Source organism: Rattus rattus, chromosome 8 (assembly GCF_011064425.1).
Source record: "Rattus rattus isolate New Zealand chromosome 8, Rrattus_CSIRO_v1, whole genome shotgun sequence".
Taxonomy (NCBI): Eukaryota; Metazoa; Chordata; class Mammalia; order Rodentia; family Muridae; genus Rattus; species Rattus rattus.
Window position 1 is genome coordinate 88,059,289 of NC_046161.1, and position 15,480 is coordinate 88,074,768.

Below are 15,480 nucleotides of genomic sequence, written 5' to 3' on the forward strand. Positions count from 1 at the left end.
GCAGTAACATCTGCTTTTAATAAGAAGTCAGAAGCTCCAATTAAGTGAAAAGGCAACCAGGATCACCTATTACTAACAGAAGGAAAAAGTATCTAAAAGATCATTTTATCAAATCATCATCAAGCTAGCTATACTGCTTCAATTCATATTCCTTAACCAATAAGGCTACACACTAAAGTGTTTATGTCTCTCAGGCAAAGATGATGTACCATGAACAAAAAGTATGAAAAGAAGGAAGAAACAAATGATCTTCAAATGAAGTATTTAGCCTGCTGGTGCAAAACACTTCCTTCCTCAATGCAAGCATAGTTTTGCATATGACTAACCATTCAAAGTCTGCACAACAGCTCCCACAAAGGAGATATGTGGTAGTTTAAAAGTAATTCACTTCTTTCCTTGTTTAAAAAATAATTTTCTTTTAAGTATCCCAACTGTATGTTATGTCTTACAACATAATCTTACTTTTAGTTCAACAGTTGAAAACATTAGAAATTATAAAGAAATTTTTATGTGAAGCTGTATCAACTTGAAGATATCAAATGAAAAGAGAGAAAAACAAACAGAACAACATACGTATGTACATATGTATATATGTACGTATGTATGTACGTATGTGTGTGTATGTATGTATGTATGTATTTTTTTCCTGGAAGCAGGTAGTGATTAAACAATTGTAGACTATACTAAAAACCACACTGTGTTCTTTCAAATTTCACAAATATTTTATCTTGATAATCCCAGCACAAGACCAGCCTGGTCTACATGGTATGTTTTAAAATAGCCAGGGCTATAAAGAAAGGCCCTGTCTTAAAAAAAAAGAAAAGAAAAGAAAAGAAAAAGAATAAAGAAAGAAAGAACAGTATACAAAACTTCTATATTCTTTAACCAGGATTTCTAAAATCTTATCTATTTTCTCAAGTTTTGCTCGGATGTCTGTGAGTGTGTGTATGTGTAATGTATATATAAAATGATCCTTTCTCTAAGCCATTAAAAATAAGTTTTAAATGTAATACACTTTAAAACAAGAAATTTTATGGTATCTAACTTACACCTTAATAAAGTTGTTACTTAAACTTTTTTAAACATATATTTATCTCTACAATTATAACTTGAAACTCAAACTACAGATGTACAATTTAAGTAGCAAATGTTAAAGTACAGAACCAGATTTGCCTTAAAATGGCAACTGTAGCAATGTCATCAAGAGACTGAAAATCCAATCAGTCTATTAACACACAAAATTGAAAACACATAAAGCTTTAAACCTACAAATCTGTTTTCTTTTAAATATTTTGAGTGAAATCTACAATAAAAGTAAAAAATCTTTGGGTAACAGCTAGAATTGTAGAAAGTGGCACTAGAAAAATGTACTTAAGTGTTTTTTTAATTGAATTTTAAGATGAGAAATGAAGGGAAAACTGAATTTATTCTAAAACTGAATATGCACACTGATAGCCAATACAGAATATAGGCATTAACTAAAAGCAGCAAATATTCCTTATATTGCCTAAGGAATTTAGATTGAAAATCAAATTATATAAATTTCTTGATATGTTTCATCATTGATTACAAAAAATTCCTAACAAATCAATATATCAGGAATGGCTGAGGATACAAATAATGAAGTATTTCCATTTAGTATGGCAGTAATGTGAGATAAGCATTGTTCCTTTTTCACTATTGCTACATTAAAGTAAATTTTAAGGGAATGACCAAGAGCTTGGCACTTAAAAAAATTCATATATGTGTACACACACACACACACACACACACACACACACACACACACACACACACACAGACACACAGACATACGGACACTATAGATGTACATACAAACACGCACACAAGCCCTATAGCTGAAGTTCTTATCTTCTAGCCATTCCTTTCATTTTACAGATTTTTTAAAAAGATTTATTTATTTATTTCTTATTATATATATAAATACACTGTAGCTGTCTTCAGACACACCAGATGAAGGCATTAGACCTCATTATAGATGGTTGTGAGCCACCATGTGCTTGCTGGGAATTGAACTCAGGACCTCTGGAAGAGCAGTCAGTGCTCTTAACCACTGAGCCATCTCTTCAGCCCATTTTAAAGATTTTTAAGTTATCTTTGTTATCCTTTATCCCAAAAAAGGCATAGAGAATAACTAGCATACAGTTTTTAACATCTTAAATTTATATAGTAATACTTGTAGTTTCTTCTTGTTGTTAGGAGTTCATACACAGTACAAAAGCACTTTGCAATTGCACTAGCATGTAATCTTAGGAGGATTTACTAAGCCAGCCAGGTGTGGCACACGCTTATAATCTCAGTGCTCATGGTACTGAAGCAGGGGAGTTTTAAAGCCAGTCTGGGCGAAGTGCGTGTGGGGGAGAGGGAGACAAAATATACATGTTTCATTCTTATATATATTCATTCATTCATTTATATGTATATGAAGTTGTCCTACATGTGTATCCATACAGACACACAGACAGACAGACAGACAGACACACACATGCACACACGCACACAGAGCAAACTAAGTCCTCAATTTTAAAAAGAAGAGTTTTAAAATTTTTTATTTGGAACCTTATTCCTTTGAACAATTCAAGCCCACATTCTATAAAGCGTAATGGTCAGTTACAAATAGTGATTCAATTTCCACGTTGCCTCAACCTGAGACTATTTAACCAAGCATGTGCCAAAGAGCTACACAGAATGAATCTTTCCTACTGCATCTTTCAGATCACAGGAAATACACCTGTCACAACCATCTTCCCAAAAGACAACCCAGGCCCTGGGCGCAACATTTCAGAAGCAAATTATCTGCTTATGCCCTATGCTTTTTAACTACAAACTGTTTTTCTTAAAATTAGTATTTGCTTTTTAATAAGAATATTTGCTTGGTTTTCTTTTTTTCTGGATGGGGAGTCTGACTCTCTGACCTGAGAGCCTGAAATGGATACAGCCCTTCTGCTACAGTCTCTTGGTACAAGAGTGAACTGCCAAGCCTGATGGTTTTTACTTTAAAAATAAGCAAACATCAAAGGTGACTTTGAGAAATCATTGTTATTTATAGCTGATATGGAAACATAGATCATATTTGACTAAGGAACCAGCAAAGATCTGTTCACAGAATGTCATTTAAATTTAAAAAAATCAATGAACATAAAATATAGAGAAAAGGATTAGAAATGTTGAACATATATTATCCTGCAGTTTTTAACACCTCCTTACTTACAGAAAGAATGACCATAGCATTAATGTTGTAATTATAAATAACTATGAATAATACCTACCTATACGAAGATCTCTTTGTAAAACATTTTTATCATAAACATAAAATGACAAATACTGGAAAGTTCTTGGAATCTCAAAATAAAATTCTTCACTGAAATATGGACTAGAGAGAAAAGAGAAAGCTCATTATGTTAAATAATATATATTATCACTATTAAATATTCATTACTACCACTATTAAAATGGTACCAATAATACAATCACATTCAAATTTCACTTTCAATAAGCATCAATGAAATCATAAACTAAAATTCTTCAGAGTTTCAAACAAATTCTATACAAATCAAGCTGAACTGAAACGACTTCAGGTGCCAAGTGAATTATAAGCATACAGCTCTTCAGAAGGTCCTGTGAACTGAAGCTCTAGTAATTGCCTAGGCCACACTCACCTAATGTGGGCCTAATGAGAGCCAAGAACAAAACCATTCACATTATTATCTTAGAAAGATATAATGGTAAAAAGTTGTATTACTCACAATAATACCTAATATCTAAAATGAATAATGCTATATAAAATATTTTAAGTGTATTAGAAATAGACTGTTAAGTGTTTTCATTATCTTTCCTGAGTAATTTTTGAATTATATATAATCAAATCTGACCTATGGAGGCTGGTGGCCTTTGATAAATTTGCAAACCTATGTAGCTTCCACCCCAATCAAAATATAGAATAATGTTACCATCTTAGAAAGTCCCTTTATTCTCCCAATAGTACCCTAACGTGTCACAAGAAACTAGTTTTATGAGCAGTGGAGGTGGGTTCCAGGGGTTGGAGCCTAGGGCCTTGTGTATGCTATGCAAGTATGTAAATGTATCTTATTTGCCAGATATAATTGTTGTCTCTGAGGCTTACTGCTGAATAATCTCACCCTTCCTAGCTCTTTCTGAACTCTGGCTGGCTTGTTCAACTTAGCTGTTCTGATCAAAACTCCTCTCCATGCTGCTTGATTCAAACTGGCTTCTCAGCTTATGAGTGAATTGCTCTGCTGGACCTCAAACTAACTCTGGCAATCTGTTCTAATCTTCTGGCTCCTTCTCATTCTGTCTTATTCTGTCTTTTATCTGCAACCTATCTCTGTAAAACTCTCCTGGTAGAACTCTCCCCACCCTTCTATGCTGCTCTCTTAAGTCACCTCTCTTTCTCATGGTGTTCTCATAAGAGCTGGGCGTATCCTATCACTAACCCATTCTGTCAAATCTTTCTCTGACTTGTCACTTTGTCTGCTCCTCATGGCTGCTTCCTTCTACAAATTAACTCTATCTCATTGTCTGGGATTAAAGGTAGGTGCTAAGGGTGTGTCTGTATTGCAGCCAGATCAAGAGACCTAGAAGGTCTTTGGATATGATCCCTTGCCAGAACAGGCATGCTGCTGGACTAAATTCCTTTACATCTTCCCCCTTTAAGCTGAACACTGGACACATTCTAACTGCTATAAAAGAGCACTAGTGTTGTAACAGGTACTGTGGAAGCAAACTCAGGTCCTCTTGCTTGTAGATAAGACTGATCTGTTTTCCCAGCCTCAGTAATCTGATTTGTGTGTACCTGTGTGTGGATATGTACACTCCCATGTGCGCATCAGTATCAAGATCAGGAGTAGGTACCAATCATCCTCCTTTTCTATCTCTACCTTATGTTTTTAAAACACAGAGTTTCTAAATGAACCTGCAGGTCACTGATGTGGTTATACTGACTGGCCAGCATGTCCCATGGATCTTCCCAGCTCCACAACCTCAGCTCTGGGATTACACCACTAGTGTTTGGCTTTTTACATGGGTGCTAAGTATCCAAACGGAAGTTCTCAATGCTTTCAAGACAAGCGCTTTATTGACTAATCTATCACGGTTGGAGAAGAGGCTTGGGAGGCCACAGTGGCAGTAAATGGCTACTGGAAAGGGGGAAATCATTTTCTTTAGTGGAGTAGCCACTTGTTCATTGCCTATGCTCCAGTAAATAATGCTCTAACTACACTCGTGCAAGGTGCCCTAGTTAACCTCAGTGGATCACATACACACACACACGCAAACACTTGAAGGTAGGAGAGCTTGCTAGAAGGAATCAGAGAGTTTGCATGGGAACCAGATGGGAAGGCAATGGAGTGGGTATGACTCACAAACAATACTTTCACGTATGGAATTTTCAAAGAATTAAAAACCTATCACATAACTCCCAGCAATTTCCCTGTACCCTTTGCAATCACCCCACAGTCAGTCAGTCAACTGGGGCAAGTTCTATCATTACAGATTACATCCTAATAGTGACAAAAATGGCTTTATTGTATTTTCCTGATGGTTAATGGAACTGGATCTATTTTCGTGTGTCTCTGAGACACTTGTATATCTTCTTTTATGAAATATCTGAATTTTCTTATATTTTAGAAATCTTAATTATTAAGCATTTGCTTTGATTTAGAGATACTTAAAAGCAAAAATCTCTTAAATCTCTTTAGAATTCTAAAGTATTTTCTTTTTTATAATTCAAAGTTATGAAAAATGAAGGAAAAATTCCAAAGGTGGAAAAAGTTAGAAAGACCTACAATGTAGTTACTTTGAGTTTAATGGTTGATTACAATTTAGACAAGTATTAAGAACATTATAATAAAATCAAGATGAGGAAGGAATTGTACTTCAGGTTATTTTGCTCTATGCTAGCAGGGAAGAATAGGGGCATTCAGAATCCAAGAATTATCTAGTCTAGCTAGCTATGCCCTTAGGTGTCTACGGCAGTGACATAGCTAGCTTGAAATTATCTTTCAAATTCTTTTCTTTTTAAAGGTGGAAAGAAATAAAGAAAACTGGTTTCACCATTTTTCCACTATACAAACATCTGGAAAGGTTAAGTATCATTTTCTCATTTATGGTTATATATTACAAACTGTAAATACTCAATTTATGGACTCAATTTACAAAATTACTATTTAATTTTGTAATCACTGATTACCTTGTGATATAAAATTGTAACAAACTAAAATTTAAATAATTTCTGGTCTCAAATCCCAGCTGTGCTTTTAACTTCCTCCATTACAGGACAAACCATGCAGCTTTAAGTGACATGGTTTCATTATTCATAAACATAAATAAAAGGTCATCTGTGAATCTGAATGCACGAATGTGAAAAACATCAAGATTATAACTCCATGTGGGCATATGACTTGTGACAAATCTTTGACATTATTATTACTCCCAATATTTTTGGGCTACTAAGGCACCTTTGGTTTTTTGTTTGTTTGAGGAGGTGCACATGGTGAAATCAGAGAACAGCTTGGGGGAGCTGCTTCTCCCCACCATGTGGGCTCTGGGCTCTGACCTCAAGTTTCAAGCCTGACAGCTGGTTCCTTTACCCACTCACTGAGCCACTGCAGTGGCTACTTCTGGTTTTACATGCTTTTCTTTTAAGAGTTCAAAATTGGAAGAACCAAACGACAAAAAGCCATGCAGAGGGGTCTGCCTACAACACCAGCCTTTTGGAAGCTGGAGTAGGAATAAGAGTTCAATGTCAACTTGGGCTATGTAGGTAGGCCCTGTACAGAAAGGAGAGAAGGAAAAGGGAAAGAAAGGCAAAGAGGAGAAAAGACAAAGAAAGAAGAAGAAAGGAAACACAGGCAAAGGAAAATACAGGCAAGTATGTGTGAGAGGGTAACAAAGAACCAAAACAGACTCCAGAAGTCCAATGGAAAAAAGTACAAGTTGTGACAACTGTTTCATTCACACACTTGTTTCATCAACTCCCAGAATCCTCCCTGCTTTGTCTCTAAAGACTATCTTTCAGCAGTTTAGTGGTGATAGTTTTGGCTACCTTTTTTTTTTTTTTTTTTTTTTTTTTTTTTTTGTGAGACAGACTCTCATTATGTATCCCAGACTGGTCTAGGACTTGTTATGTAAACCAAGCAGGCCTCAACCTCAACACAGATCTGACAGCCTCTGCTTTCCAAGTGCTGGGAGTGAAATAATGTATCATGACACATAGTTTTAGCACAGTTCTATATCAAAATTGCAAACACAAACATTGCTACAAGGCAGAGGAGGCAAAGAGTAATTTGCTGTAGTACTTTCAAAGTATAATTACACGTCCCAAGATAAAAACAATCTACCAAGGGCTTATTCTCTGAGAGTACATTAGTAAGTAACTTGTATACATGCAGATGCAGAGAAAGGGGGTGTGTTTGTATGTAGGCTAGAGGTTGACATCAGTCAACTTTCTCACTCATTTTCCACCTTATTCTTTGAGAGAAGGACTCTTATTAAACAATTTGGCTACACTGGCTGGCCAGCAGGTCCTGAGACCCTCCTACCTCCATGTCCCTAGCACTGAGGACTGTAAGTGGGAACCATTATATCTGGCTTTTTTTTTTTTTTTTTTTTCCAGGGCTGGGGACCGAACCCAGGACCTTGCGCTTCCTAGGTAAGCGCTCTACCACTGAGCCAAATCCCCAACCCATATCTGGCTTTCTTACATGGGGATTGGGGATGTAACACTTGACCTCATATTTGTACAGCAAGTACTTTACCAAGAAAGCCCTCTATCTCTCTAGCTTCAACTTGTGTGAACTTTGAGCTAACTTATTCTTTGGAGAAATAAAAAATGATGTGTTTTGAGGAAGGTCAAACAAATAGGCAATATTTACCCTAGAGAACACACTGAACACTTATAATAGTTGTTTTCAAACATTTAATACTGTCACATAAAAGATGGACTAAAATTGTTCCCTGAAACCTAAGGGACAGAGCTAGGACAGTAAGAAAAAGTGCTTTCTAAGGCAATGAAAAGCCACATGAAAGCAAGCAGTTCACTGATGTCATTCTTATAGACAGAGGAGTAAACAGAACCCAGAACTGAGCAAGTCCTTGGTACATGATTAGATGTCATTCTGATAATCATTAACCTAAGCACTTTCTGAGTCAGAAGAGTTCAGAGACCAAGCAGACTACTTAGGAGTGTGAACTTCTTGGTGACTAAAGCATCATTAGGTGGATGCCACACGACCACTTGCCAGGACTACTGCTAAGGAGGCCGATGCTGCCAGTTCAGCTGATTGACATTCAAGGCTGCTTCAAATGCTTACACTCTGTAAATCTAAAAAAATAAACTCAGAATAGAATAGAAAGCCTTTAAATAAAAATATTAGCTTCAAATCAAGAAGGTCAACTTGATGATAAAAATCTGGAAAATATATAAAACTATGAATATATATCATACAAATAATTTCTAATTTTTCTACCAACCTTAAAGACTTTTCAACAACCTGGGTGCGATAAACTTCTTCCTGGTCCAAATTTATAGTGCAGAAACAATCCCGCATTTTGTTGGGTCCAAGATATGGCAATAAATTTTTTGCTTCATCTGTTGGCACAAAAGTTTAAATTGATGTTAAACTTTTTACTTATATCACCCAAAGTTTATATATGAATTCAGTCTGGAAGAAGGCATAAAATGGAGCACAGGGGAAAAAAAGCAACCAACCAACCAGTGATCCGAGAGGTCCGGGGCCTACGGGAGACTAGTGAAGACTAAGGGATGTAGCTAAAAAGCAGTGAGCCTTCCCTAAGAAGTCTATAAAAAAGAATATTCTATTATAAGAAAAAATCTAAGTGTTTAAAAGTAAAAAAAAGACTGGAGGAACTATGTAGAGACACATGGGGTCACATTACATCACTGCATCCTTCCTGTATGAAAGGGTAGTTTCTCTTCATCCTGGGCCACCAGAACCACCTCAAGAATTTTCTCGCAATTAATCTCTCCTGAATCAGCATTAATTTTCCTTTCTACCAGCTTGCTCTCTGCACAATATAAACAACTTCACAATTAAAGCAAAAGAAGGAAATGATCATCCTTGGTCACACCTCTTCTCTCTTGCCACACCTCCACTTCCAGCCTCCTTTGTCAAAGCTGTCCCTCGCTTTTTTCACTTTTTATTCACGCTGTGGCCCTCTCTAATTAGCTTCTGATTCCAAAGTGACAATGAAACTGCTTTAGTCAAGGTCAGCAACGTGAGTGGATACTGGTTCTCTAACGTTCAATGTGTTCTTACTACAGACACACCTTGCAGCATCATTTAACAGAGTGGACATTTAGCACGCTCCCTTCTCTTGGCCCCACAACACAGTATTGCTGGCTTCCCCTATGTGTTCCACACTCTGTTCCCCTCCTTCTCACTTCAATGCTGTGGCCGTCTCAGGGCTATGTTCTGGACCACCCCTTCCTTTTCTACAAGCTACTACAGTACACAGTGTCAGTGCTAGGAGCCCCCAGTCCTGTGTTGCAGGCCTGACCTTCCTTCATCCATTGCTACTGGATATCCAGCAGGTATCTCGTACTTAACAAGTTCCAAAAACCAATCTCATCCCCTCTTCTACAAGCTCTTCCCGTGGTCTACCATTTCCTTCTCCCTCATCATCTTCCTGCCTCTCCCTTATGCAATCCATTCATTAGCAAATCCAGGAGATCTTTAAAAAGACACCATCTAAAATTCGACTACTTCTTTCCCTCACTAGAATCACCCAAATCCAAATCACTGCAACGTTTTCTTCAGGCAAGCATGGCAATCTCTTCTGCGCTTCTACTCTCCAACCTGTTCTTTACCAAGACGTATGGTCTTCTCTTTCCTTTTCCACGCTAGGGATCGGAGCCAACCGTCGGCATGGACGCACTGTAGATGGATGCTCTGCCACTGAGCATAGCATGACCAAGCATGACCTTTCCATCAGATTGGACTCAGTTGCCTCTCTGCCCAGATCTTTGTCTGAGAATAAACTCTAATCTCTAAATCATAATCTACATAGCCCTAAAGTATCCCTTCTGACTCCTTTTGTTTGTCCCATGGTAACCCCCCAACCTCCATCAGGCATGTCACGTTTATTACGATTTCTTCCTGGATCTCTCTACTCCTCACATGGCTAATGCATTCTTATCAATCAGGACTGAGCTCGAATGACACTTGACAGAGAACTTTTCCCTAGTCTGTCTAAAGCAGATGATCCTGCTACCATACTCTTATGTTTGGTTTCCTTGAGAGCATTCGTGACTGGCTAAACTGTTAAAGAGTTTCTGCAGCTCCTGTACGAGGCCTGAGAACCTGCTAATGCCCAATATCTAAAACAGTAAAACTCTGTTGAAGGAATAGGGAACCCAGTAAGTCAAGCTTTGAAGGCCTCATGAGCTATCTGTGTACCAAAAGGACACACAAGTGTCTACACATTGAAATTACATACCAATGTACAAATCTAAGAAAGTTAGGAAGGGGCCAGCAAGAAGGCTCAGTGGGTGAAAACATTTGTGTGCACTCCTGACTAGCTGGAATGTAGGAGTGCACATAAATATTTCCAGCATTTCTACAGTAAGACAGGAGGTGGCATCGGAGACCCAACCAGAAGCTCTTGGGCCATACCAGATAAACCCTGCAGCCAGGTGGTAGTGGTACATGCCTTTAACCCAGCACTCAGGAGGCAAAGATTGGTGGATCTCTGGGAGACTGAGGCCAGGCTGATGTACAGAGTGAGTTCTAAGACAACCAGAGCTACACAGAGAAACCCTGTCTTAGGAGAAAACAAAACAAAACAAAACACCAACAAAAAAAAAAAGCAAAAAGGGAGAGAGAAATCATGTTTCAAAAACAAGATGAACTGGTGGGAATGGTGGCACATGCCTTTGACTGGGGTCAGTCGCAGAAGGATCCCTGTGAGTCTGAGGGATCCTCCAGCCTGGTCTACAGAGTGAGTTCCAAGAGCTTTATAGTCAGAGCTACATAGTGAGACCCTGTCTTAAGAACAAAACAAGATGAACTAACTCCCGAAAGTTGTCCTCTGACCTCTACATACATGCCACAGTATGTACACACAACCTACCCTACCCCACACATGTAACAAATAAAAAGATAAGTACATTTTTAAAAGAAAGTGAAGGAAATTACCGTAAGAATCCTAGTGAGCTTTCAGATGGGGGTTCCGGTTCTTCCTCCGTAAGTTTAGAACTAACAGCTGCTAATGCCAATATGTGGTAAAGTCTACCAGAAACTTAAAAAGAATTTTATATATATATGTGTGTGTGTGTGTGTGTGTGTGTGTACACATTATGTATTTCAGTAAACAAATAACATTTAAACTTAAGATAAGAAAACCAAAGAGCCAAGTGTAGTAGGCAGTGCAGGTCATTAATCTCAGCATTTAGGAAGTAGATGCAGGAGGATCTGAGTTTGAGACCAGTGTGGTCTACATAGCAAGTTCCATGCCAACCAGAGCATAGCGAGACCCTGCCTAAAAAGAAAAGGAGGAAAGAAGGAAAAAAAGACTCAATAGAAAAGCACTAATAAGGTAGTTATTACTGTTAAATTTATTATTGGAGACCAGAAAAATGAGCTTATACTGTTTAAACATTATAAACAAGTTATGCTTATCTCAAGCACATCAGAATCAGAGACGCTCACCTTGTAAATGATTTCCAAACTAACTCAAATGGCATGGTATTTACAAGTGAAGCGGTTCCCTACAGGAAAGATCTGTTATCAAAATCCTCCCTATCTTTAACTGAAGCTCACCCTTCCATACCACAGTGTTTTCTCCCCTGTCTCCCTCTCTCCCTACAGGGCCTCGTTTAGCAATTCTATTTTCACTGTTGTCAAACTTCTTCAGAACCTCCTTTACCTCCACATAACACAATGGATTTGTTTTAAAACCAAAAGTTAGAGACCATAATACAACACCTAATTGTATATGTACGTTTGTGTGTGTGTGTGTGTGTGTGTGTGTGTGTATGACTACAATGAATCTGCTCCGTATCTCCTGTGAGAGTTTAGAACATTAAATGATCACCCTAGGACACCTACCTGTCTTATTCATGTTAAGTACTGTTTAGAAAATAATGGGGCATAATGTGTACATAATCTACCAACTCTATCCACCAAGAGGGACACAGGGCTATTTATCCGTAGAATTCAATGAAACTGACATTGCTAGAAATTAAAATTAAAGCCCGAGTCTCATATACTATAAAAAATGCACCAGCATCAATTTTTATAAAAGCTGTTTTCCTAAGTATTTTTTCACTATTTACTATTGACATCCAAATGAGTTGTTTTAAAATTTCATCTCATCAATGTTTATGTTTATCAGTTATAAGGAATTTTAAACTGTAATTCCAAACTACATAGTGATTACTGCTTATTTATAAAGCACACGAGGCGACGGTTAGAACAGGAAAGCAGTGCGGCACCTCTGCCTCTCTGAGCAGGCGGAGTGAACAGCGCACACTCCACCACGGGCTCCCGAGAACGCGAACTGAGGCACTTCTGAAGCCTCTGTTTTCCACAGATGGTCTTACTATTTCTAGGCCGTTTTAGGATATAAGTCACATGCCTGAGTCAAAATAACCCATCCTCCAAGCCTCCTCCTTTACTCATACCCTACCCTTCTACAATTAGCCTCAGGCCTTCCTTTGTCTAGAACATTTACGAACACTAATAATTCTAAGCACTACTAAGTCAAATTATTGCCTGTCAACACCCACTTTATCCGGCCACTTTTTAGTATCTGGAAACACTACCCTAGCCTCAGTTTGTAGCTCAGGCTAAGTGGCCTTTGTTTTATTCTCGTTCAGACTTTTTATCTACAGAGCACATTTAAATGGGAGGAAACTTGGAATAGACTAATTCATTAGAGGTGAAGAACTCTTTTAGGTATTTAAAAAATATGCCATTATAAAATAAAAGACTCAAGGCATTTAATCCTAGCACTCAGGAAGCAGAGATTTGTGAATGGATCTCTGAATTCAAGGCTAATCTTGTCTACATATTGAGTTCTATTCCTAAGAAGAATCAAGTTTATACTTGTACAAGGTATGGTGGATTGGTGGTACAACATTACTTGTATGCCTTTCGGTATTACGGAGACTCTAACGCTAAAAACTAACTTTCGTCTCTTGTGGCCATGTTTATGTTCCTAAGTTCCACAAATCAGATTCATTTACTAGAAAACTGGAAGACAGAAGAAGGACACTGAGTTCTGGCAGTTTCTGGTAGCAAGAAGCACAGGTTACAGGTCTCATGTGTATTAAGAAGGAATTCACAGGGCACCCGTTCTATAGTAAAGGCTATGGGAAGTGTAGGCTGGATGTTGAGCCAGCAACAGTGATAATGAAGGTGGCTATCTGCCAGTAGCCATTTCTTAATACTAGCACATTTTTAACCATGGCAGAGGTAGGAAGGTTCTAAGCAAAAAATAGTAGGGAGGGGTTGTGTGTGTGTGTGTGTGTGTGTGTGTGTGTGTGTGTGTGCGCAAACCAATTCTGCAAGGCTTTTTTTATTTTAAAAGAGGCAATAACTCTTGTGGTAGCCTATCTAAGATGTGATTTTATTTGTTTTTGTAATACTGTGGAGCTCGGCCTCACAGCCATGTGATGAAGCACTGCACTACTGAACAATACCACAGCCCTTGAAATGAGACTTCTGAAGTCGCTCCTGAGAATTCCACAAATCTTTTTTGGGAGCCTGAGGGAGGTAAGAGAACATGCACGTAAGTGTGTAGTGAATGTGGAATCCAGGGGACAATCTCAGGTGTCACTCCTTAGGGGCTATCCACTTTTGAGTTTTGATAGAATGTCTCACTGGCTTGGAACTCACTTAAAAGACCTTGGGTCTGAAATTATGGCTCAGTGGGTAAAGAAAGGCACTTGCCATGAAAGCCTGATGATCTGAATCAGATCCTCAGAACCCATGTAACGATGGTAGAACTGACTGCACAAAACTGCCCTCCGACCTCCACTATCACCTACATATGTGCATGTATGTGTGCACGTGTGCGCACACACACACACACACACACACACGGGGTAGGGGGAGAGGGAGGAGATGGCACAGTAGTTCAGATCATTGCTCCCAAGTGGCTCTTTAACTCCAGCTCAAAAGATCTGACACCCTCTTCTGGCCTCCAAGGGTGCTGGCATACATATGATATATACCCACACGGACACACACATAAATGAGAACAATGAACCTTTAAAGTAATATATATTTTAATTCAATGACAAGTGTACCTGGCTCTGGAAAATATTTCTTACAGCATTTTACTGCAGTTTATGAGATACTTGAATAAGTCAGTCGAAAAAAATACATTTTCAGTTCAATTTTAGTATTAATAAAAAGAAATCTGTATGTGCATATGTTTATATATATATAGAGATTCGGTATATACATATGTGCTCTTGGAGGCCAGAATTCAACACGGGGTGTGTTCCTCAATCACTTTCTCCTAACTTTTTAGACAAGGTCTCTCACTGACATTGGAGTTCCCTGATCTAGCTAGACCAACCTGCAGCAAGTCCCAGGGGCCTGCCTTCCAGTGCTGGGATTACTGTAATGCACTGCCACGCCCGGCATTTCTTCCTTTGGTGCTAGGATCAAACCCAGGTCCCTTTGTTAACAAAAAAAAAAGGGTAATGTACAAAGGCCCTATAATAAAAAGTATATATTTGATTGTATTTATGACTGTCACTATTTCCATCAACAATAAAGCAAGGTCAGGAGGAACAATAGCTGTTCCTCACTGGAAAAAGGGAGACAGCTCTCCAGCATAACTTCTTTTACTCTGGAATATCTGGTCTTGTTTAATTCTAAAGCAAAACTCCTTGGGCGTGTTGGCATACATTAAGGCTTGATGTCTAACTGCTAACTAAATTTTTTTAAATGTCCCCTTAAATTTCTTTTGAAATGTCCCTTTTATTTTCAGAGATGAACAAAATAAGCCCTTCATTAGACATTTCTTCTTTCACAGATGTACCATAAGTTGGCCAAAATACCTTCACATTATACGACAGTGGTTTCATCTGACCAAGATATAACTTTTCTTCATCGTGTGTGTGTGTGTGTGTGTGTGTGTGTGTGTGTGTGTGTGTGTGTGTGTGTGTGTGTGTTTTCCTCTTTCATTGCAAGATTTTGAGACAGGGCTTTTACAGTGACCTTGGACAGAGAGAGATAGCCTTGCACTCTTCATCCTCCTACCTCTACTTCCGGAGTGCTGGGGGGTTACAGGCCTATGCTGCCCTATTATCAATTTTTATCCTAAATTAATTAAAAATCCTGATGATCTTTACATGGAGGTACTAGTTTTTCATTTCTGTTATCAGTTACTATTTCCACTGGTAGAAGCTACCTTCTCAGTGAAGTCCTCCTTGGCTATTCTCACCTGTCAGTTTACACAGTACCC

General features: G+C 38.3%; 1 protein-coding gene across 1 annotated transcript in view; it reads right to left on the minus strand.

Moving 5' to 3' along the window:
• Rasa2 (RAS p21 protein activator 2) overlaps positions 1-15,480 on the minus strand; it is a 100,089-nt gene that overhangs the window by 71,896 nt on the left and 12,713 nt on the right. Inside the window, exons 2-3 of the mRNA XM_032910008.1 lie at positions 8,512-8,629; positions 3,291-3,394 (exon numbers count right to left, since the gene is read on the minus strand). Coding sequence (XP_032765899.1) covers positions 3,291-3,394; positions 8,512-8,629 — 222 coding nt within the window. The remainder of the gene's footprint in view (positions 1-3,290; positions 3,395-8,511; positions 8,630-15,480) is intronic.